Source organism: Podarcis erhardii, assembly GCF_964252035.2.
Source record: "Podarcis erhardii genome assembly, chromosome: 5".
Taxonomy (NCBI): domain Eukaryota; kingdom Metazoa; phylum Chordata; class Lepidosauria; order Squamata; family Lacertidae; genus Podarcis; species Podarcis erhardii.
The window spans coordinates 25,871,932-25,897,638 of NC_138509.1; the positions used below are offsets into that span (position 1 = coordinate 25,871,932).

The 25,707-nt window shown below is 42.0% G+C and overlaps 1 protein-coding gene across 1 annotated transcript in view; it reads left to right on the top strand.

Annotated features, from left to right (window-relative positions):
• Positions 1-25,707, top strand: part of BICC1 (BicC family RNA binding protein 1) — a 107,879-nt gene that overhangs the window by 17,739 nt on the left and 64,433 nt on the right. The window contains exon 2 of the mRNA XM_081861131.1: positions 21,132-21,178. Coding sequence (XP_081717257.1) covers positions 21,132-21,178 — 47 coding nt within the window. The remainder of the gene's footprint in view (positions 1-21,131; positions 21,179-25,707) is intronic.

The window sequence follows — 25,707 nt, forward strand, 5'->3', positions numbered from 1 at the left end:
ATGTCCACTACCCAAATAGCAGAACAGGGGTTTGGAGAATTTGTGGTCCTCTGGGTGTTTTGCATCATCCCTAACCATTGATAAATGCTAGCTGGGGCTGATGGCAACCTGGGGCCCTACATGTACTGATAGACACTAAATTGCATCAGCATCAGCGAGCATTCCCAAGAGTGAGTGAAGGATGGGAATTGTAGTTCATCAACATTTCCAGGACTACAGGTTCCCACTACTGTGTCAGGCTTTTTGCTGTAATGATTTCTGTTCTGTTATCTTGGCTTTGCCCTCTCCCTGTAGGCTTTTTTTTTTTTTTTTTTTGATTAGCATGGTCTGTGTTTAATTATGCACAGAATGAGTTGTCAGTTTGGCTTTGAACTGTGCAGACAGTTTTAGTTTGTGACTATTTTCTGCAGAACTTATTGAACGTAATATTGTACTTGAGAGAGAGGGGGGTGGGGAGAATGACTTTGATGATTAGTTTTGCATTTGGCGTGTTGTCTTGCTTGACATCCATTGGTTTTTAGAGCATAATTCTACCACTAAAAGGGTAAATGAAAATGAACCCTGGCAACAGTGGGGTGCAGCGCTCATCTTGCTTCAGGCCGAGGGAGCCGGCGTTTGTCCACAGACAGCTTTCCGGGCCAGCAAGACTAAGCCGCTTTTGGCTCAACGGAACACCGTGACGGAAGCCAGAGCACACTAACAACCTGATGATTCTCAAAAGAACACATAACCATATACAGAGAAGACCAGTCAAGATAGCCAGGTGTTCTTCAGAGAATCTTGAAAAGGGACAGTGCAGTAATTGGAGGTGGGGGTGAGCCCCCCCCGAATGGTGGCTCCTCCTTTGAAAAGAACAAAATGATAACAAGCCAGGGAGCCCTTCTCTTTCTAGGTACTTCACCTTTGTTTCATCACTTTGAATTCTTTGTTGGAACCAAGGGATCTTGGTAACCAAAACATAGGTTTTGGTACAGTTTCCTACTTTTAATTCATTTAGCCCACTCTGGAAATACTTTAGCTCACTTTCAGACTAAGGAAAATCTAGGTGTCCACTGAACTTAGCTGTGCAATCCTAACCATGTCTGCTTGGAAATCAGTCCTAATGAATTCATTGGGCTTACTTTCAGGTTAGCTGCAATAATAATAATAATAATAATAATAATATTTATTATTTATACCCCGCCCATCTGGCTGGGCCTCCCCAGCCACTCTGGGCGGCTTCCAAAAGAATATTAAAATACTATGATACATCAAACATTAAAAGCATCCCTAAACAGGGCTGCCTTCAGATGTCTTCTAAAAGTCTGGTAGTTGTTGTTCTCTTTGACATCTGGTGGGAGGGCATTCCACAGGGAGGGCGCCACTACCGAGAAGGCCCTCTGCCTGGTTCCCTGTAACTTGGCTTCTCGCAGTGAGGGAACTGCCAGAAGGCCCTCGGTGCTGGACCTCAGTGTCCGGGTAGAACGATGGGGGTGGAGACGCTCCTTCAGGTATACTGGACCGAGGCCGTTTAGGGCTTTAAAGGTCAGCACCAACACTTTGAATTGTGCTCGGAAACGTACTGGGAGCCAATGTAGGTCTTTCAAGACCGGTGTTATATGGTCTCGGCGGCCGCTCCCTGTCACCAGTCTGGCTGCTGCTAGGTTAGGGTTGCAGCCTTGGCTCACTTTTGAGGAGCTTAACCACATACACACCCCACCAAACTTAAGATTCATTCTGGAACTTGCAGCCACTCACACTGGTTTCAATTTAGTATAACTCCCCCCCCTCTCCCCGATGCTTTTGACATTTTGTAAGTGTGCTAAGGTTTAAGCATTTTAGTTTGGAACTCCTTTTCAGTCAACCTGGCTCTCATATCTAACCCTTTAAAGTGCCACATTAACCTTTTATATGCCCATAGAAATTTAGCAACACCTCACCTTTGTAAAATTCACTACGTCTGCAGGATGAAGTCACAGGAAGTCTGCAGATCAGTTATCGTTTTAGCTTCAGCATTTAGGATCAAGTAAGGGCACAAGGGAATCTGAAGCAACAAAGACAGTGGTCCAGTTACCCATTTTGCCTGCTGTATTTGTAGTACTGGTTTACTAATTACATTACTATTTCATTTCAAGTTTCATATCACTGCTACAACTGTAATCACAGAGACTTTTCTAGATGCCCATATAACCTCTCAGTGTGAAGCTCCAGCTGGTTGTCTTTGGAATGTATCACCTGTGTGTTTGTATTAATCGCATGTGAGTAAACGCATATGTGCCTCTCACTTTCCCCAAACCCTGCTTAAATAGAGACGTCACTTTCCCAGTCCTACAAACAAAATTCCATAGGCTCCCTTCCCAACTCTCTTGCAGGTCCCCTTCTAACTTTTCTGGATTTTATAACCATAGTTTGCTGAGACATTTGAATCTAGCAAGGTGTGGTTATTGCTAATCAAGAATTGCCTCCAAGTTTTGGCTTTTGGTTTTGCAATCCATGTTTGGAAGCTAAGATACATTATCATACCTTGTTCTTTTTAGGTATGTGTAGGCAGCATGGCCAGTGGCCAGGGATTATGGGAATTGAAATCTAACAGGAAATGGTGGTGACCCATACAGAGGGAGTGTCTGTATCAAGGTTATACAACACTGTATTTCTGCTGTCAGTTGGCCCCATGATGCAATAGAAAAGACTGCCTGCCACTTACATAGACATCTTTGACTTCAAGGAGTGTCTGGCAACTTTGGTTTTACAGGCTCTCAAATTACTGAGGCACACAGATTGAGTGATCTCTTAAGATTCGCTGAAAGGAAACCAACTGCATAATGCAGGATGTGAACGATGTTAATATGGAACTTGAATGCACGTAAGCTGTAATCTACTGGTTGTTTCATTGCCTCAGGCGATGCTTATTTCTGGAGCGTGGTAGAAAAGAGAAGCTTGATTGTTTGATGGATACAAAAACTGAGCCGGCCAAAATCATTTTTCTGACGAGAATGGCCATCTTATAACAGATGCGGGTTTTAACTTGCCTTCAAGATTGAAAGTGGCATGTGCATGAAAAATAGCAGAATTCATTATTTGGAATGTCTTCCAAGTCTTCTGGTTTCTTATAATAGCTGGGGATGGGGAGAGTTGAAGTGTTTTTGAGAACATGCAGAACCACCAGCAATGCATCAAGGAAAGAAGAAGCCAATGCTGTTGAGGATAGTAGCATAGATAACATCTTTTGGAATTAACCTCGGCTGTTCCACCTTTTGAATGAAACTGAGCAATTTATAACAGGGCAAAACACTTGCATTGCCGGCACTCAGTGAATGCAAAACCTCTTGCATTTCTTCTCCTTTCCTGTGGTGTCAGCATGTGAAATTTACAGAAAAGTACAAGATAGCTCCGGCCTGAATGGCAGGGACAAAATTAAATTTAGTAATTCAGTTCACTGTCTTGTTGGTAGTTGCAGTCAAAAATAGAATTGATTGCCACTAGTGGTCAGTAAAGATCCTTTGACTCCTTTCCTGACAGTTAAATATTCCACTGTTTTGAACTTCTTCACTGCCACTGTTTGCTGTAAAGAGAAATTGCCTAAGTTTCCAAAGTGTATAAATGTTGTTGATGTGTTAAAACCTCTGCCCCATATACAAATATAAAAATTGGGGATTAAAAAGCTGGGTATATCATTCTTAAAATGAATGTTACACACATGTGTATAATTTTGAAATCTTACGCAAATTTAGATTATTCTAACAGGATTAATTCCAAAAATATGGTTAAAACAGGTTTTCAATACAGTGGTACCTCGGGTTAAGTACTTAATTTGTTCTGGAGGTCCGTTCTTAACCTGAAACTGTTCTTAACCTGAAGCACCACTTTAGCTAATGGGGCCTTCTGCTGCTGCCGCACCGCCGGAGCATGATTTCTGTTCTTATCCTGAAGCAAAGTTCTTAACCCGAGGTACTATTTCTGGGTTAGCAGAGTTTGTAACCTGAAGCATATGTAACCCGAGGTACCACTGTACATAATTTACATGGAATTTAGGATATTAGGAATAGTACTAATCCGGGATTTTACAAGCAGCCTAATGGCGTAAAACCAACTTTAAAATCCTTGGCAATTGATTGCTTGGCTTTGAGGGATGAAGAGCAAATTAAATGCCATTATTTCACATCCCCTTTGACATTTTTGGCATGTGTTTACTCATTTGTCATTTATTTGACAGTGAGCGCGGAACAAGCCAGTTAAAGAGCAGTGTTGCAGTGTTGTTTCTGTTTATGTTCCTGTGAAATTTTGTTTTGGTTTTTCTTGCTTTTTCATTTCCATGTAATCCAGTGAAAATCTTTGTGAATCGGCCTCCTGGAAAAAATAAATCAGTAGATTCGTACTGCTTTTGTACCAGAATCAGTGGGGTTCAATCATCCTTGGAGAATTGTTGCCGCGCTCCTTTGCCTTTAGTTAAGCGCCTCTGACACATTATGGTCCAATTTCATACCATTCAATGCCTCTCATTCTTCATATTGGGGGTGGGGGGAGTGATAGCATTTCTGTGGCTCAGCTAGGGCAGAGCCATTGTGTACCTTCTAAGATCAGTAGTGCTAGCAACCTGAATCAAAAGTGAAGCTCCCCCCCCCCACTTTATCTATGAATTTTTTAATAGCTTCATTGAGTTCCTTCATCACAGCGGAGAATATTATATGGCAATATTTATTTAGGTTACAGTGGTACCTTGAGTTAAGAACTTAATTCGCTCTGGAGGTCCATTCTTAACCTAAAACTGTTCTTAACCTGAGGTACCACTTTAGCTAATGGGGCCTCCTGTTGCCACCACACTGCCGGCACACGATTTCTGTTCTCATCCTGAAGCAAAGTTCTTAACCTAAGGTACTATTTCTGGGTCTGTAGCCTGAAGCATCTGTAACCTCAAGCGTCTGTAACCCGAGGTACCACTGTATTTGTACCATGCTCAGGGCCGTCTTAAGCATATCCGACGCCGTGGTGCAAAGATCCCTCTGGCGGGCCCCCCATCTCCCAGAGTTGTCGACCTTTTTTTTAAGGAGCTGACACCACACTTACACATTATCTCTGCTTGGGAAGAGAAAACAGGAAACATAAAAAAAGAATCAGTAAACAGTTAGGATGCAGCTTAACTGTATCAGAAAGGCACCCAGCCAATTTGGTTGCCAATCATTCTGGGTAACACTGTAACTGGTAGAATAAAGCCTCAATTTAAAACACATACAGTAAAAACGTGACAATAGTGTAACACTAATCCAAACCATGGCTTAGCATGAATGTGCAGGAAAGAAAGATTGCAGCTGCACTGCTCTTTCCCCAGTTCTAGCTAAGCCATGCGTTGAATTCAAACCTGGGCTTGTGGCTTGTTTTCACCAGACAAACCATAAGTGCCAAAAAGAACAAACCATGACTAAGGCTCAGTGTTTGCCTGGAGTGCTGCAGCCATGATCTTCACTTCGGCTTCCCCATTTGCACTAAGTCATGATTTAGCTTAGCGTTATGTGTAAACTTGAGTGATAGCTGAGCTTTCACCCTGCATCTGAATGTCAGGTATGTGGGTGCTAATCAGATTTTAGGGAGAGGGCATTTTCAGAGCTGGAGTACTTACCAGCCTGCTCTCATGTCACCTCTAACCATGCAGTTGTCAGTGGCACGATGTAGAGGCCTCCTAGGCAGAGCTTGATGTTGATTAGATATAATGTACATTAAGTGGTATAAATATTATTGATTAATTAATAAACTCAATTGTAAGCACAGAGAGATTTTGCACATGGCAACTCTTCACTTGAAGAGGGTTTGGAAGCAGTTGGCACAATGAGGTATAGCTTCTTAATTTCCTTTTTCTTGCACTGTGAATGTACAGATGTGATCATAGTTTTGTTTTCCTATGGTCTTTCTCTACAAATACAGTTAAGGTGGTGACATTGCATTTCAGTTAGACTTTGGCAGCACAGTGAGCATTTCCAATGTCAAGTTTGCTTCTGACGTGCCAAGGGGTGATATTTTAAAGGAAAATTGACGGGTGGAGGGGCAGTGTTTATGGGTTATCTGGGTTGCCAATGTGATACCTGCAACCACCAGTTGCTCCTATGACGCCCACAAAAGGGCATATATCCCCACAAAGCATGGTTCGTGCTCGGTTTGTTTGCACTGGCTTAGCCTCTTCTTCAGCAGACATGCCCCCTTAAGCTTCACTTCACTGGATGCCAGAATTGGACACTCGCTTTCCATTCAGAGTGGAAGAGAGGTGGTGGCTGATGTACGTGCCTTTTTCTATAGATTAGTGGGCATTCTCATACCTTTTTGTCTTCTCTTTCTCTGCCCTCTTTCGGCAGAGCCTCTCCACCCCCATCGTTCTACCCAGACACTGAGGTCCAGCGCCGGGGGCATTCTGGCGGTATCCTCACTGCGAGAAGCCAAGTTACAGGGAACCAGGCGAGGGCCTTCTTGGTAGTGGCACCTGCCCTGTGGAACGCCCTCCCACCAGATGTCAGAGAGCAACTACATCTGAAGGCAGCCCTCTTTAGGGAAGCTTTTAATGTTTGGACTACTGTATTTTAATATTTTGTTGGAAGCCGCCCAGAGTGGCTGGGGAAACCCAGCCAGATGGGCGGGGTATAAATAAATTATTATTATTATTATTCGTGGGGTGGTGAATGCTTCCCTCCATGAGGGAGCCTTCCCAGACCCACTGAAAGAGGCGGTTATCAAACCACTTCTTAAAAAACCATCTTTAGATGCGGCCACGATGGCCAACTATCGCCCAGTCTCAAATCTTCCATTCTTGGGCAAGGTGATTGAGCGAGTGGTTGCTGAACAACTCCAGGCACGCCTGGAAGAAGCGGACCATTTGGATCCCTTCCAGTCGGGATTCAGGCCTCATCATGGGACTGAAACTGCCTTGGTCGCACTGGTTGATGATCTCCGGCGGGCCAGGGACAAAGGTGAGAGCTGTTTCCTGGTTCTGCTGGATCTCTCAGCGGCGTTTGATACCATCGACCATAACATCCTTCTGGACCGTCTTGAGGGGCTGGGAGCTGGGGGCACTGTCATACAGTGGTTCCGCTCCTTCCTCCTGGGCCGTGTTCAGAAAGTGGTGGTGGGGGATGAGTGTTCAGACCCCTGGGCTCTCACTTGTGGGGTGCCTCAGGGTTCTGTCCTCTCCCCCATGCTTTTCAACATCTACATGCAGCCGCTGGGAGAGATCATCAGGGGGTTTGGGCTGGGTGTTCATCAGTATGCGGATGATACCCAGCTCTACCTCTCTTTCAAATCAGAACCAGTGAAGGCGGTGACAGTCCTGTGTGAGTGTCTGGAGGCGGTTGGAGGATGGATGGCGGCTAACAGATTGAGATTGAATCCTGACAAGACAGAAGTACTGTTTCTGGGGGACAGGAGGCGGGCAGGTGTGGAGGACTCCCTGGTCCTGAATGCGGTACCTGTGCCCCTGAAGGACCAGGTGTGCAGCCTGGGAGTCATTTTGGACTCACAGCTGTCCATGGAGGCACAAGTTAAATCCGTGTCCAGGGCAGCTGTGTACCAGCTCCATCTGGTACGCAGGCTGAGACCCTATCTGCCTGTGGACTGCCTCGCCAGAGTGGTGCATGCTCTGGTTATCTCCCGCTTGGACTACTGCAATGCACTCTACGTGGGGCTACCTTTGAAGGTGACCCGGAAACTACAACTAATCCAGAACGCAGCAGCCAGACTGGTGACAGGGAGCGGCCGCCGAGACCATATAACACCGGTCTTGAAAGACCTACATTGGCTCCCAGTACGTTTCCGAGCACAATTCAAAGTGTTGGTGCTGACCTTTAAAGCCCTAAACGGCCTCGGTCCAGTATACCTGAAGGAGCGTCTCCACCCCCATCGTTCTACCCGGACACTGAGGTCCAGCACCGAGGGCCTTCTGGCGGTTCCCTCACTGCGAGAAGTCAAGTTACAGGGAACCAGGCAGAGGGCCTTCTCGGTAGTGGCGCCCTCCCTGTGGAATGCCCTCCCACCAGATGTCAAAGAGAACAACAACTACCAGACTTTTAGAAGACATCTGAAGGCAGCCCTGTTTAGGGATGCTTTTAATGTTTGATGTATCATAGTATTTTAATATTCTTTTGGAAGCCGCCCAGAGTGGCTGGGGAGGCCCAGCCAGATGGGCGGGGTATAAATAATAAATTATTATTATTATTATTATTATTATTATTATTATTATTATTAGATGTGGGCAGCCATTTTGTGTCACGTCATGCCCCTTGACAGCCATTTTGAGTTGAACCCAGCTATTTATGAATAAGAGCAGTCAAAATTATAATGTGCCTACCGGCCCGAAAAGGTTGTCAATCCTGGCTTTCCATTTCTCTTGCCTATTGCTTTTCTTGAACCCCAACCTCAGTAGTTTTCTCCCAACCTGTTCGTTGCTGACAATCTCCTTTGAAAAACACAGTCAGTGGAAGAGAATATGCTAGCATGACCCTTTTGAATACTGCAAGCTACACCAGCCATTATTTCTTTACTTATTTAAACCATATTTATTCAGTTCTTTAGTGGGGCATTTCCTTTTGTCCCCGACAAACTACCTGCAGCTTTGGAGCTGGGAATGTTACTACGCAAAAAGTAGAGTAAATTGATTGCCAAAATGTGTTCTTTTTGCTGGAATGCTTCTGGTAACATGGTCAATACAGGTATTGTTTCCAGCTGTTGGAAATTCCACCAGCGCCAAGCTTTTTGAGAAGAAGAGATGCTGACTGTTTTGTAAGGATCTAGAAAATTGTGGATGTTTCCAATTAAGCCTCTCATGCCTTTCTAAAGATAGTTCAGCTCCTAATATAATATTGGATCATCTGCCTGCGTTAGATCCATGTTGCTTTTCCAAGCCCCATTCAACTGTAAGCTTTGACATACAAACCCCAAAATAATGGTGTTTCTGTGTCTTATCTGGCAAAGGCCTTAGTGCATCCTTCAAGCACCAGTAGTATTAGCAAGCTGAGTCAGATTTAGACTTTTCTTCCTTTTTTGCACTTTTAGCAACTTAATTGAGGGCCCCAACAACAGAATATTAGATTAAAATTCTACTTGTTAGCAAGACACTGAACTCTGCATACCCAGGGTCATATCAGTTGTGCCACCATTTGCACAATTAGCAACTGGATTTTGTTTTTGTTTTCTAATGGAAATGGGTATGGGATGCACTCTGTTGTGATTCTCATCAAGAATGAGAGGCCCTATGCCTGCTTTAGGCATAGGAAAGAAAATGCCTGTTCACTCCATTGGAAGCTAATTGCATTTAGTTTGGCCCTAGAGAGATTGGTTTGCCCTATGCATCTTGTCAAAGAAACAATGTTCCCTTCACCATCCCATTAGAGTGTATGGAACAGAGGAATTAGAGTTTTTTCTTGGTGGCAATTAATTGTGTCCACTGTCCTTTATTTGTCCAGTGCACAGATACCTCTGCTATGGGACAAGGTCAGGCAGCTCCTTCAGCTATCAAACACTGGGGGACCATTTAAGGGTGGCAGAGTAGGTTCTGCTCTGTTCTAACCTTTAGGCACAATTGACTATAGGAGTTCCCCCATGTACACATCACTTAAAGCTTTGTGTCACTCTTGTCAATTTCAGTAAGACTTGCTTGGGAGAACTTTCAGGCAGATATGCTTGATGTGAAGAAGGGGCTTTCTGCCTTGGGCATCCTGATGTCCCTGGCTGACCTTTGTCTAGGATGAGTAGCTGATATTTGGCATTTGGAGAGTATAAAGGAGGGCAGATGGAATTAAGTTCATATTGGGGTCCTTATCAGTTTCTTCATGTCTTGGTTTTAAAAATATTATTCGTTGCCTCTGCAAATGAGAGTGTCTTTAGCACCTGCATATTTTTGAAAGAGAGAGGGCATTGAAATACACAGCTGGCAATGAATATGGAAGGGCACTTAATTCAAATGCACAGAGCTGGTTTTACTTAACTGATTTGTCTAAAGAATGCACACTGGCAACAGGCATGTATAGCAATATCCAGGGTGGTAAAAAAAGTAGTGTTGGCTTTTCCTGTTGGTCCCTGACATTCCTTCCAAATTAGTGCAATTCCTACGTCTCCTTAAAAAGAACAGGCCATTTGGCAGGAGGTTTTGAGCAAAGCACAGAAACACATGGAGAGTATTTTGCTAGAGGGATATTTAGTAGGAAATTTAAGACTGGCTGCATCTGAAGTCACATGCTATGCTATCTCATCCTCTAAACATCTGACACACCATGAAAAGTTTACAGTCTGTGAGGGAAGATGATGCATGTAAGATGTGTTTGAAAGTACTAGATATTGTGTTGTGCTGCTAAACACACACACAAAAAACCCTCAGTCTGACAAACTGCACCGAAGTGACCCTTGTTAAAAACATGCAACTTACTCTAGACCTTTAGTATGCATGGATGTATATGAGCATCTCTGGGACACTTAGGTGTGCTTAGTTACATACACTGCTTTTTGGTGAGCGTGCCTGCTTTCATCATGGTTTAAATGAAAGTGCACATCTCTGTCATCTGCTGGTAGCTGTGTGCAGCACTTTCTACTGTATAGTTCAAGTAGGATCTACTTTTTTCCAATTTATGTAGTGGTTTTCTTATATCTATATCTAGTTCCCAGATCCCAGTTCTTATGCAGCTTGCTGTAGCTGAAACTATTTGCTTGCAAAAGGTGACTCTATGGACAGGGTCCATAGCAGGTGTTAAGTGTTGCCCTTCTGATGTCATGCTGTGATTTTTAGTCTTCAGCACGGAGGATCAACAGATGCATTTCTTGATCTGGTGAGAGCCTCTGCCTACCGAGTCCCACCAATAAGTTGGTTTCCTTAGCTCAGATGCTCCTCCCCAGTCTACATGCATCCATTTTAGCATGCTGTGGTTTCGAGCACAGAATTGGACTTGTGTTGTGTTGTGTTTGCATCTGAGATCAGCCAATAACCTCAATGTTTTGTTCAACTGGGAAATAAAGTAGAAGACGTGAACAGTGCCACGTGCAGAACTAGGAAAGTACACAGATGTGCCTATGATGGTTTCGTGCTATTTTAATTTTCTTGACTTGATCTACTACAGTTCTCGCAGTTAATCATTTGCTGCTCAGAATTTTTTGCTCATGCAGAAATGAAATGTTACTTGGCTTTGGAGTTGCTGTAGAGGAAGTCAGGGGGCAATGTTCCAAACAAGCTTAATTTTTCATTTGTTTCACGTTTCTTGGAGTGCATGATACTTTGTTTTCTCTTCCATCATTTCATGTACAATTAACATACTGAGTAATAAATATTCAGTTACATTGTGTGGATATTCTGAATATAGGAAATTTGGAAACAAAAGAAAATGTTAAGTCCAGATGCGTTTAGCCATACTCCATGCTTATTCCTTTATATCATTAGAAGGCCACTCCATGCGTTGTTCTTTATGTGTATACCAAAAATAATAAATGTGTAAGGTTTATGGCTAGATAATGTGTGTGAAGCACTTTGAGCACATGAAAACACTATAGAAATGTTGTTTTGCATACTTCAAAGCCTCAGGGACTGAATATGGAGCAATAGTTTTGAATCTATGTTTTTCCATTATTAAGGCTAGTTACACTTAAGGCCAGATTGGTAAATGGTTTGTTAATACAGGCTATCATCCAAAAAGCTACTTTAGGCTTGCCCGGGGGTGTGGACAGACGCAATGGGATTTTATTTTCCCCCTTTTGAACAGCTGGCTCTTGTGCCAGTTTGGGCTGAATTGATGTAACAGTATCAGTGACCCTTAGTAGATGGCCGGGCTCTCATCTCTGATGTCCCCTTGAACTTCAGAGATTATCATAAAAGTAGCACAAAGTCTTGCTGCTTCTGTGTTCGCTGCTGGGGATGAGTCCTTGCCCTCCTTTCTTTAGACTTCGCTCTGATGTTTGTTTGTGATGCTGTGCAGGGCTTTGGAAGCATTTGGAAGTTGCCAGACTTCTCACTGTTTTATGGGTTTCTCCAAAGCCTCACACAACATCTGGGACAAGCCACCACCCCTCTCTCCAGACTAAAAGATACACTGTCCACCGGCCTTTCAACTCCAGTCTTTGTGAACCCCTGCACTTCAGTTTCAAAAACAATTTGTACCTGAGTGGCAACAAAAGCTTGTGCTTGATAAGCATGGCCCCCAAACCGCATTGATCACGTAGAGCAAGTTGTACAGTTCTTTGGATCTTGGCCTTAAACTTTAGATATTTAGGCAAAGAGCAATATTTAGGAAATGCATAAAAGTCTGGAAAGATTTCAGTCTGGGTATTTAGGCAGCTTTCTGCAAAAGGCTTAGACAGTTAAAATTAATTGGTCATTTTCTGGTCAGCAGCAATACATTTGAAAAATGCAGTTCCATGCTCATTCTTGACCATTTAATCTGGCAGCAGTGTATGTTGACAGTACTCCAGCTTTGTTTTCAAACATTGTTCAAATCCCAGTGGTAAACAGATCCTCCTGGAAGAATTATGTTAGCAGATGGACCTAAAAACTGACTTGTGACTTTTGGAAGCTTATATTCCACTGCCACAGTTTGAGCAACATGTAGCAATAAATTAGTTTCCTTATCCAGAGGAGCACACTATCCCTAAACACTCTGCCTATCTGATTTTTCTTGTATGGGGGGAAAATGGAAGAAAATTGGTTAAGTTTACAAACTTTCACTTTTTCAGTACAGACAAAAATTAATTCAGCCATCCTTTTGAGAGAAATGAATTTTGATGATAGATTGAGACTCAATAGAGTCGACAGCTCTGTCTCTGAAATATGAGGAAGAACATGAGTCTATCTCACTTTAGAGAGCATGTGGGCAGGTGATTGCTTTCCTGTGTGTGTGTGTCCCTCCCTCACCCACTGAACATCCTCTTCCACTGTCACCAAGAACTGGCCACAGGGTGGAGAAGAAGAGCCAGGTGACAGCCCCTCCTTTACTTCAGTGGATTTGAGGAGAGAGGAAGGAAGGAAGGAAGGAAGGGAAGGAAGGAAGGGAACAAGCTAGCTGGCTGGCTGGCTGGCTGGGTGCCAGAGGAGGATGAAGGTCCCAGATGGAGACGGGGTGGCAGGGATGGTGTGAATGAGTTTGAATGGATGAGGAGGAAAAGGGAAAAGAGAAAATGGATGCCCTTGCCCACTCTGTCTCTGCTGACCAGATGTGTGACGTTACAACTACATTCCCCAGTGGGAATGTGGCCTTCAGACCTGAAAAGATTGCTCACCCCTGCCTTGGCATCTCTAGCCTGACCAAGTTTTAGTTATTTTTACTGATGTGGTAGACAGTTCTCCCACAATTATCACAAATATCTAAATTCATATGAAAGCAATATGTGACAGGGGATGAGAAACTGATGAGCTAAAGGTTTGACATCTGCCATTCCTAAAAAAAAAAATGCTTCAAAACTGATCATTGGAGAAAACGGGAATGCATATAAAAGATAATCTGATATCTTCACGGGAATGAAGCACCATATTTGGTAGCAGTATAAGCAAAAGAAAAATACTCTAGGAAAGAATATAAAGATTAATGTTTTTCATTCCCATCTTACGGATCCATATTTTCATGGGTGGAAATGTGTGCAGCAAAGGCTTAGAGTTGGCTTACTTCTCACAGTTTAATAACTGTATGTAAATGCTGCAGCCAATTCTGGAAGTCATATGTAGTGGTGAGCTGTCACCTGAAAATATAAAAAATATGTTATATCCTTACATATATGCAAACTCCTTGGAACTTTAGCAGTATCTCTTCTATATCTTATGTGGAATTGAAACTAATTCTTTTACAATGTCTTGGTGATGGTGCTTAACTATACAATAGCATTGCTCGAATGAACCTAGGAGAACTTTGCTCATCCTCTTCCTCCTGCATGGCTGAAAAGAGCAGTTTAGAAGGATTTGTTTTTGTTTACTGGACACAGCAACCTGCGGTTAAATCCACCCAACTGTGCCTAATTTTGTTCTTTTGAAGCAAGCCATCTTGAAACCATAGTTAAAGATGTCCAAAACTAAACCGTGGCTTCAGCTAAATGGAACGACTCCGCTGGAGGTGGAGAGGAGAGGAAAGGCTTAAAAAATTAAACCATTCTTCAGCAACTGTGTCTGATCCTCTCATAACTTGGCACTCTGATTTCCAGAAAGACCCTGAACTCATAAGCAAAAGCATTCACATTTATTTTGGTGCTGGTTGTTGCTTGATTGAGTTGTCTGATTTCATAAGCAGGGTAGAGAAAAATCGTTTGGGCACGTGAGCCCTTTGGGCCTTCTCAGTTTTTAGAATACCTTGGCAAGAATGAAATGCTGCAAAAACTGAATCTAATGTGTTAAAAGAAGTGTCCCTGTAAACGTTTGGGCTGCCTCTGAGAACTACCATTATGCTACCAACACCTGCCTGTAGCTTCATTTTAAGATTGTGTATAGTGGAATAATGCTGAGAGTGTGGAACCCAAGGCTGGGGAAACCCAGATTCAAATCTTAGGCTCACCTTGGCAACTACCTTATTTTCTCCCTCTCAGCCTCACTTACCTCCCAGGGTGAATATATGTGGTAGTGTTATGTGAAGTTAAAGTGGAGTAGGTGGCAGGGAGAGAAATGTGACCATCCTGGCCTCCGTGGAGGAAAGGTACAATATTAAAAAGTCAAACTTCCCCCATGGATGTTTGGGTCATTGGAATGCTTAGTGGCAACCCCAAGTAGCTCCCTTGACCTGTTTTGCCATTCGCTTTAAGATGATTTTATTCCACCAAGCATTTAACCAGATGGGTTGAGTGGACATAGAATATATAGACAAGTCCATCAAAACAACCAACAATGAAGCAGTAAGAATGTTAGCAGAAGGTAAACATGACTTGATTTGAAAGTTGAGTTTACCTGCTGCATTCTTATTGTTTTGTACATTGCATCTGTTGCATTCTAGATAGTGTGCTTGCAGGGAACATCCATCTTTAACTTTCTTTAAGTTAAAAATAATATGGTTTATTTTTTAAAAAAACTACACCTGTGTGCCACCTAGTAATTTTAGGTGTGGTATACATAATTATGATAATAACAAATGCACGAAATAAGTAACCTTAACTGATTCATTTCATACCTTATTCACAGCTTATTTGTTCTCATTATAAGATTTCACTCATAAACCTATGTAGTGTGATGATCTCTATTAACAAATAGGACCTCTAGCAAAATGTTGCAGTGTTTGCCTATCCCCTAATAGGATTCTATAACTCTTCCCCAACCCCAGTTCTGTAGGGAGCTTGTTTCCAAATTATGGAATTCATGCTTGAGCAAGAATTGAGAAGTCACTTTTCTAAATATCTGTATACAAGCAGCTGTGATAATATAACTTTGTTCACCAGTTTCCTATGTGCTTTGATCTTGTCTCAACAATGACTTCATTTCCTTGCTGTCAAAAACAATATTTTGTTGATGTGTTGTGTTGGTGTGATTGCACTTAGAAAAGTAGCTTTTTAATGCAGACAGCTAGTCCCATTTAGTTGTCTGTAATGGCTCTACATGTAAGCTAAGAACCAGTATTGTGTTTCACAGTTCTGAACTCTATTCACGTATCAAATTAATATCTTTCTCAAGGTGACTTACAGGTATATAAAATATGCAGGATTTTAAACCAGTAGGGCTACATTTGTGCCAAGATAGTTGAACACATCTTTTGGCCCACTTTTGGCACGTCTTCCCAATTTGCACTATACAGTTGCATAACAATAAGTTTAGCTGGAGCTACGTAGAAGTTACCATGTTGTGGTACTGGTTCTGCTGCTGCTATGTAGCCTCCATCTGCTTGTAAAATGGAGTGAGGCTCATTCATTATTATTTTTTCAAAGACTGAACATGGAATGCTTTTGGAGGGGCTAGTTTCAAATGTGGTCAGCTGGCCATAAATTGAAGATGGCCAATTTAAGACAATACAGGTCCTAACAATAAGAACTCAACTTATTTTTCTTCTAATACAAATAGTAGCAGTGTATCCCAAACCTAGAACAGGAACCTTGTGGCAGTGTTTGGGATTTGCAGGAGAAATGTATTTATTTCCCACCCTTCTGAAACCTTCCTTCACTCCTGTATCAGCCCTCAAGGGCTGGCATCTGACACTCAGGTCCAGGGTATAACATAAGTAAGTTTTCTAAACTCACTGCACTTCTCCTAATGCACACCTCCTAATGCACACCTCCATGAAACTATGAGCTGATTTATATAGAAGTTTGCTTATATCCTGGGTCTTTGGCCCCCAGAGCAGTGTAAGGAACATAGACAAAAGCAGCTCATATGAAAACAAAGCAAGAAAGTTAATGTAGCAACAATTCCAGAATTCTGAAATAGAAAAACCATCAAGCCCAAGGGGTGGGGGGGGGGAGTCAAGAAGCAAAAACAATACTCTAGGGGATATGCTTGAACAACAGCTGTTTTAACTTGCTGCCTGTATTCCCAAAGTGAGACTTTCCAGATCTCCTAGGGCTGTCACAATTTCAGCATTGGAGACCCACGATGGAGGGATCCCATTATGACTTGGATAAGCCCCATATTTTGATTTTTTAAAATCTGAATTGGCCCAATTCAGCTATAGACTTGTATGGACCCACTGCATACCCCTAATACTAATCCACATATCTTGCTACAAATCTAGGCTGCTCTCTAAATTTGCTGAGAGTCTTCTGGCCCCAAATACCATTCCTGGTCTATTTTTTCTTAGTAGCAAAGGCTGTGAGGATGAATGAGAGAAGCTCTGTAGAACTCACTACATAGCAACAGCACTTTGTGATTAGTTTCTAGTAATTTCAAATAAATAAAAATGGAAAACTTGGTTAGCAGCTAATTAAAAATTCTTGTATGTATCCTTGGTATGAGTCAGCTGAGCTAGTGGCCTGGTTCGCATGTCACTTTAAACTATAGTTAAGTTAAAACAGCTGAAATCGTGAGCACTTCAGTCCTCTTCTGCTTCTACTGTCTGCAGCTAAGCCACAGGCTGGCTTAGTAGATCATAGATCACAGAATTGTAGAGTTGGAAGGATCATCTAGTCCAGGGGTTGTCAACCTGGTCCCTACCACCCACTAGTGGGCGTTTCAGGATTCTAGGTGGGCAGTAGGGGGTTCTACGGCACAAGCTGAACCCTCCTTCCATCAAGCACTGGTGGGCGGTAAGGAAATTTTACCATCAAGAAAGATGCATTAGTGGGTGGTAGGTATAAAAAGGTTGACTACCCCTGATCTAGTCCAACCCTCTGCAATGCAGGAATAAGCAGCTGCCCCATACGGGGATTGAACTGGCAACCTTAGCATTACCAGCAGCACGCTCTAAGCAACTGAGTTATCCAGGCTGTTAACTCCAAACCCAGGCTCATGGCTTGTTCTCCAACAAAGAGCTTTAATCAAGGTTTGTTAGTAATGAAGCCGGTGACTGGCATAGAAAAGGGAGATGGAACTATTGACACAAGTCCTAAGGTAAAGGTAAAGGGACCCCTGACCATTAGGTCCAGTCGTGGCCGACTCTGGGGTTGCGGCGCTCATCTCGCTTTGTTGGCCGAGGGAGCCGGTGTGCAGCTTCTGGGTCATGTGACACAAGTCCTAGATGTCCAATAATAAATTCAAAAGCGGCATACAACCTAGGAATACAGTATAGATACTCTAGTACCAGATTTCTATAATGTAAGCTCTATTTACCCACCAGGGGTCATTTGAATGGCAGCCATATTGGCTCAATACCAGAAGTGCTAATTTAACTGTGTTGGGACTATGACCCCTGGGTGGCTTCTGCAATTTGTGTCAATACAGATGAAAAAAATCTTGGAAAGAAATACATGTCCAAAGATGAATGACACTTGCAAAAGACCTACAACAATTCTAAATTTACACAAAATTTGACTTGGCTTCATAAATCTTCACTCTTTGAAATATACTAGAAGCCACTGCAGTAGACTAGAATTGAAATAACACTCAAGTAGAATTTCAAGATCATTTATTTAAATTTGATCTCAAGGATTTTCAATAGTACTTTCTCATGGTTAAGTAGACAAAACCTTGAAGTTCATGGATGCCATAATAGTTAACACCTGTTTCAACTTTGTCCTGTTAGTTTTGGATAGGCGTTTTGCAGCCCCATATTGGCTGAAAATGAGAAGTGTGTGAAATGCAATATTGCATGATAACTGTGGAAGCCTCAAGAGTAAAGCTGAAAATACAAATTGCTTAACGTATATATTTGAATAGAAATAGATAGTTTTCAACACACCTGCCATTCATATACAATAGACTGCTTTCTTAGGAAAAGCCTGATAGTCTTTACAAATGTTGTAACAGAAAAAAATGCAAGGCCTGTTAAATTTCATATGTTAGCAGGAGTCTGTGCGTGGGAGAAAATAGCTTGCTGTAAAGACCTAGGCCAGGGGTTGTCAATTTCTGAATTTTCGTGGTTAGTCTATTCACCAGACAAGGGTCCAGAAGTATATTTTCTTACACAAACAAACCCCTTAGCAGTGTGCAGGCTTCATAGCCATGAGCAGAACAAAGTAAAGTAGAGTTTCTTTATATTATGGGGTGTATATCCAGATCATCTCATATAAAACCCAGAGAGATGTAACATGAAATACTGCTCTAACTTAGCTCCATGGTGCAGCAGTAAAACTGCTAGCACATTTGCAAAGCTAAGCAGGGTCTGTTATGGTTTCAAATTGGATGGGGTACATTGTGTTGAGATTCCTGCATTGCAGGGGTTTGGGCGAGATGACCGTCAGGATCCCTTCCAGCTCTAAGGTTCCATTAATTCCACGAATCCCTTAGTTCTTTGGAAAACAAATTCAATTTGCCAGAGTAAAGTTTGGCATATTTGGTAGGGACCAGACACAAAACGGGCCTGGAAGGCCATATTCTCATGTTTGGAGGGCAATATTTACCCCAAGGACTGCCAGTTGATCACTGTTGGCTTAGGCTAGGCCAGGAATTTGTTTAACTTTAATATAAAAGGGCGTAAGAGCTTGATAGATGAAGAGATACATGAATGTGCATCAAAGGGATTAGAATATAGTTGTGAGTGGCAGTCCCTGCGTATCGTTCTGTTGGGAATGTTTATAATCTTTAGTTATAATCACATGTAAGTGATGGATGTTGCAATGTGTTTCTGACTAAAGGCAGCAGAAATTTATTCTAATTAAATTGGAAATGTGCATAAAATCAATGGAAGACAGCTCAAAGCTATACTGTGCCAGTGTGTGAGAGAGACTGGTGGGCTCTATTAATTATTATAGGGTTGCCATATTTCAAAAAGTAAAAACCAGGACACCCTGAAAGTTGTTTTGGGTTTACTTGCCAAATATCCAGAACAAACCGCCACCTTCTGGAAATTCCCACCCTCCCTAGACGCCACATCCACCTTTGAAATCCCAATAATGTCCAGGGAAATCCATACGTATGGCAGCGCTAATAAATACTTGCCTGTTTCAGTTGCCCCTGCATGCTCAGCTTGGTAAATAGCAAAGAGCTGCTTTCTTCCATTCTCTTTTTGTGTTTAGGATCGTAACTCTCCTCTCTTAAATGGCTATCTGCAACAGTAGAACTGAAACTTCAGTTCAGTAGCTACTGAACACTGTTAATGTTCCTCTGCATGGATAAACTCTTGCCCAAATTCATTATATCTTACTAGTCTTGGTTGTTGTGTGTGGCGCGGTAGTATATTTTGAAGAACAACAATAACCTTTGAGAGGTTCCTGGGTATTCCAGTGTCTAAACTCATGTCTAGAAAATGCAAATATTTTCAGTCCAACACTATGCTAGCCTGCCTCCTCCATCCCCTAGCGAGTTTTAAGTTGAAGTTGGCACTGGTACCTGAGATCATGAACTTTTCCTGCTTTGTCTTTTTAGCATATGTACCATGGGTTTCAATGTTATCATAGCATTTGCTAGGAAAACTGGTTTTCCCACTCTGAAGAACAACTAGTTAGTCCTAGTTTGTCATTAAAATAATCACCAATGGTTAGTAACCGCAACTGTTTTATAAAGCATATTGGAATTGTTTGGTAAATTTCATTTTCAAAATGAGATGATCAAAAGGAGCATCTCAGAAACTATATCTTTATGGTTAAATAAAGGGGCTAAGCTGTGTGTGTGAGTGATGTGTAACAGAATACTTTCAAATGTACAGACACACTTGGTTTGCTCATTGAAGGAAGTTCAAAGACTGGCATATTTCAGATGCAAAAGCCAAAGTAAAACATTAGATTACATCTAGCCCTAGGCTAAGATCCAAAGAACCATACTATAATTTTTGTGCACCCTAGACAGTTTTAGGCTTCAGTTAATTAAATTAAAGCCCTCTGTATAGAAAACCATAGTTGAAACTGAGTGGACCATAGTTGAAAGGCAGCTTCTGCGACACTGCAGTCATTGTGGCATGCTATTCAAAAAAAGTGGAAAAATACCACTGAGCAAATGCTAAATAACTTTAGGGATTCCTACCCTGGGCTTGGAAGAGATGCAGGCTACCTGCCTAGATCTCTATAGGCATCTGAGTCTGTTAGAGAGCACCAGTTTTAGTGTAATAGAGAAACCAAGCATGTTTCTCAAATTTAAATGACCATATCCAAAAATGTTGAAAATGAGCTGAACTAACTGTACACAGGGGTATCTATGCCATTGGCTTTATGAAATGAGACTATCCAATTGCATTTTGGATCTTGATCTCTCCCACCATGACACCCATTTCAATAATCTTTCCCCATTGACAGTGCATCAGGCATTTCCTCCACGTTAAGTACTAGGGAATATGGCAGAAATCAAAGTTTTGTTAACCACCAAGCATCCTGCAGTACATTCTCCTTTTCTCCCCAACCATATTTTGCATGAAGAAGGTTGCCAGCATATGTGCAGGATTAACTGCTGTGCAAAACCTCTTCTGCTTCCAGACAAAAATGGTTCCCATTTTTAACAGCACTGCCATAGTAACTTTTTCAAGGAAATTCTCATGATGGATGGGTTGCGACCCTTGTTAAACTGGGGTCAACGGTGCTTTAAGTATCTTTGTGAAAGCACCCAAGGAGAGAGAGAACCAGAATTGCCTTAAGCTGAGCTAAAATTCACACATGTAGGAAAATGCTACATGACATGACAGGTGTTGCATATGTTTAATGGTGTGTCATTTTATTTTCAGCTGCTGCTGAAGGAAAAGGCAAAAGTGGAGAAGACTTTTTTCAGAAGGTAAGCAAAACTGCACTTAGTCATCTCTGTCTAACAATATTCCATTTATCACTATAATTGAAGGCATGGTAATTGATATTTTAGGTCAATTATCTCCGGAGCATGGACCATATGACATGTGACTTGGTTATGACCTATTGTATGCGTATTCCTGTGCATTTAGTCTCCAGTGCAATTTTCAGGTGTAGTGAGGAATAGAAATTGGGAGCTGGATTAACCAAGCCTGGTATAAATACACTGAGTCTGGCCTTTCTGCCCTTGTTTGGAGAACAGAGAAGTCATTTCTAGCTGAAGCCTTCACTGTGGCGGCCACAGCTCAACCCAAGGAATCTTGGGTTGGAGAATACATGTTTCAGATCTGGATCAGGATTAGTCAGCCCTTTCAGTCGTTTCCAAAATGTGATGCTGTTAAAAGCTAGTATTTAAACGTTAGAATTGGCCTCTGGTATGAATGATCGGGGGGAGGAGGGGTAATTTCTGCATTTAAGGGGAGTGGGTTTACATCTTTTTATACTTGTATGGTTTTCTGAAGTATTTGAAAAGCATTCTTTCCTTTAACACACAGGCAAGGGAATTCTGAGGGTTAATTTTAAAGCATAGCTTTGCAGTTCTGCAGTAGGTAGGTTTAAGAACATTTGTACTGGGGTTCGCAAACTCTGGCTTGACTTACAAGTCAGCCATGATTTGTGGTTTCCACTCACCCTTTTCCCTCTTCCAAAGGGGATCTCTCAAAAAGCTTAACATGAGAACAGCCCCACCCCCCAATCCATTCATATGAAAAGGGGTTGGTCTTATATTGTAGAGTATTGTTTGTGAGATTGCCTCTCTCCACCTGATAGTATGTTTCAAACACGCTTACAGAAAAAGATTTTCAGAGTTTACACTTTTTATTTCAGTATGTAACATTCATCTACTGTTAAAAACAGAAACAGCAATATTAAATTGTGGCTGTACTGTGGCTGTTTGTTTACTTACTTCTCAGTTATTCAACACATACTTTTCCTAATACAGGGCAGGGACAGCCTTAACACTTCACTAAGTTTGGAACCCTGTTCTTATTTCATGACATTGCATAAGGCTGGACTAATGATATACAACAATTTTGTGATGCATCAGTGATCACATTTGGGAAGCCCAATAAAACTTCAGGATTTTCATACGTTACAGATGCACTTGAGGTCAACCTCTAATACCCTAGAGCATTAGTTGAACCATTCTGTTCAGCTGAGATACATTGGGCTGAATCCAGAGTGAACTAGTTGAACTTTGGTTCCATTGAAGTCAACTGCAGTCAAGCAGGTCATGAGTGAAACTTCCATTGAAGTTTTCACTGAAATCAGCCAAACCCCCTAACATAACACACTCTGAATCCATTCCATTGTCTCCAACATCAGGGACAGTCAGTGCTGTGCAGCAAGTAAACTTTTAGGCAAGAGACTCAGGATCCACTTTCTTCTTCCCTGCTTTTCCTTATTGGGTATCACTATAATAAACATAGGGATGCAGGTGGTGCTGTGGTGTAAACCACTGAGCCTTGGGCTTGCCGCTCGGAGGGTCAGCGGTTCGAATCCCTGCAACAGGGTGAGCTCCCATTGCTTGGTCCCTGCTCCTGCCAACCTAGCAGTTCAAAAGCATGTCAAAGTGCAAGTAGATAAATAGGTACCGCTCCAGCAGGAAGGTAAATGGCGTTTCCGTGTGCTGCTCTGGTTTTGCCAGAAGCAGCTTAGTCATGCTGGCCACATCACCCAGAAAAACTGTCTGCAGACAAACATCGGCTCCCTCGGCCAGTAAAGCGAGATGAGTGCCACAACTCCAGAGTCGTTTGCGACTGGACTTAACTGTCAGGAGTCCTTTCCCTTTTTTATGATAAACATAATGATAGTGTGAAGACACGTGGTTAATGTTGTAGGTTAGCAAGGAGAGATGTAGGAGATAGCATTTCTCACAGCAGTCCCCTATTTCTTCTATATTGTTTTGCCCATTGAGGTAGGTGGTGATGGTTGAGCTTTACAGGTGAGCTGCTGAAGCTGAGCGATAAAAAAAATTACCTTGGGACCACCCTGGGAGTTTGACAGTGTTAAGTTCTGAACCCATCTCTTCCAGGCTCCCAACTACAAACCTCTCTATCCACTCTTGTCAGCCTCTGTTTATGGATGTTGGTTTTTAAAGCTACTCATATTACATAATACATTCAAACAGATTTTAGAGATCCATTGCTTGTGGTTAGCTGACATTGCTAGGCAAAAATGTTTATTGTTCATCTGTGGGTTACAGGAAAATATAAATTTGTTCAAGAAGTTTGCATTTTGAAGATTATGAAATGGCAAAGTTTTTGAAGGGAGCACTCAGGTATGTCCATCAAGAATTTTAGAACAGTTCTTTGGGTAGTTGCTCGTGGCATTCTTGCTGTCTTGTTTGCAGAGTTTCCTTCAATCTGTTTAACTTCTCTTGTGAAATAGTCAATTTTGTGGAGAGAGAGAGAGAGAAGTTGCGCAGAGTGGAAAAGTAGTAAGCAGGAGGAAATATGATACAGTGGCTTCAGTTGTTGTTTCCCAAACTGGAAACTCTTTCACAAGGGGCACTTGCTTGGAGAGATGACTTGTGAAGTCGGGAGGGGAGCCTTTGGTTGTTGTGCAATGAAGAAATAAGTGGGGGCATCATACTCAGTTTTGTTTATTTCTCATGAGGATGGTGGTTGTTCAGTTTGGTTTCCTGTAAGTCTGAGAAAGACACTTCAGAATCAAGAGAAATGGAGACAGCATAACAAGAAGCCAAAAATAATGGATGCTCACAGATAACTGCATTATTTTCTCATCATTTCTGGTGCGGGCTTAAAGCTTAGATAAAGCTCTGAAAAACACAATGAGAAATATGATAACCAGATGTTGCAGATGTGTATCATACAAGTACATGCACCAGAGCTTTGAGTGGCTGGCCACATAGAACACTTGGGGGGGGGCATCCCAGGTTTGTTGCTGTGGCATGTGTGGAAACAGCCCTTGGAATAACATGAATTCAACTGGGACATTCAGGAAGATGAGTCATCTTGATCTATGCCACCTTGATGCTAGAGTGCTTCCATGTCTTGACTAATTTTGTGGCTTTGTTTCATGAGTATTCACAGGCCCTGCTTTATACCAAGGCACTTCTGTAAGTGTCATGCTGCGTGTTTTGGTGGCCATCACTGCCTCCCAGGGAAGTGAATTCCACAGTTTAGCTACGTGCTGTGTGAAGAAAAACTTTCTTATTGCATTAATGTTTCTGGCTTTAATGCAAGCAATGAGTCATTTTCAGTTTATTTATATATATAAAAAAAATTACTGCTATATAATAAAAAAATCAAGGCAGTTTGCAACAACTATAAGCAATAAAATAATAATGTAAATAATAATAATATAGGAGATCATCAGCTACTATAGAAAGATTGTCTACTTAATTTCTGGTATAATCTTGGTGGCATGGAAAGGTTTTCAGCCAGCCCCTGATTCCAAGTTTGAATGCTTCCAGATAAACCTACACATTTGAGGATAATCATGTGACCAGTGTTCGAAATTTGCCAGGCACTAGGTACGTTTTGCACCTGGCTACCAGCCACTTGTGACCAAGTGCCCAGGCACCTGGATAGTGCCTGACACCACCGCCATCTTGAGGTGCATGTCTGGGAGTCCTTGGATCTTGACTGATTTCACACACTAGCAACACATCCTGTAGAATTCTACCTGCTATATTTTATCTACACAAGCAGAATGAATTTCAGGAACCAAAAAGTCATATAGAAAAATGCAATTATCAAACTGTCTAGCCTAAAAACTGCAACTAGGCATTCTGTTTTGGCAACTGTAACTCTGGTTTAAGAAGCCATTTGGTACCTAGCTTATATATCTGAGTTTCTAACATGGCATGTGACACACTCACACAGCATAGGGGTGAATAGGGTCCAGTTTCCCAGGCAACAACAGAGAGCATCAGATGTCTCAAGCACACCACAAGAGCAAGGGAAAAAGCCTTCATGGGGGGGGGGGGGACAGACGATAATTAGGCTGCATTTACTTTGATACTTTATTTAAGGCCAACTTGTTTCTAACATCTAATTTATTGATACTTTTAGTGTTTATGTAAACTGCTTAGGGGGTTTGATGCTAAAGTGGTATATAAATCTGGTTCAATAATGTTACTTATTCTCAGACCTGACCTATTAGCTTCCTCTAACTTTTTTTATGCTACTGGTGGTCAGTGGTTGGCTTTCCTGACTAGAAATTGAGTGAATTAGGTTGGGCACCATCTAGAGCCACTTCACAACAAAACTTCATCTGAGTGAGTCTCAGGGTTGCATGAAAAATGTGTTGCATGAATTGGCACATATGCACACACATGAAGAAAGAAATGTGTTTATGTGTGGCTTCATTCACACAGCAGGTTCTCCCCCCCCCCCCCATTTCTCTGATGCTTCTGTAACTGTTAATTTCTACATGAGTTGAGCTTTCACATGATGTAAGAGCCACTTCAGGAAAATGAACAGAATATAGTCC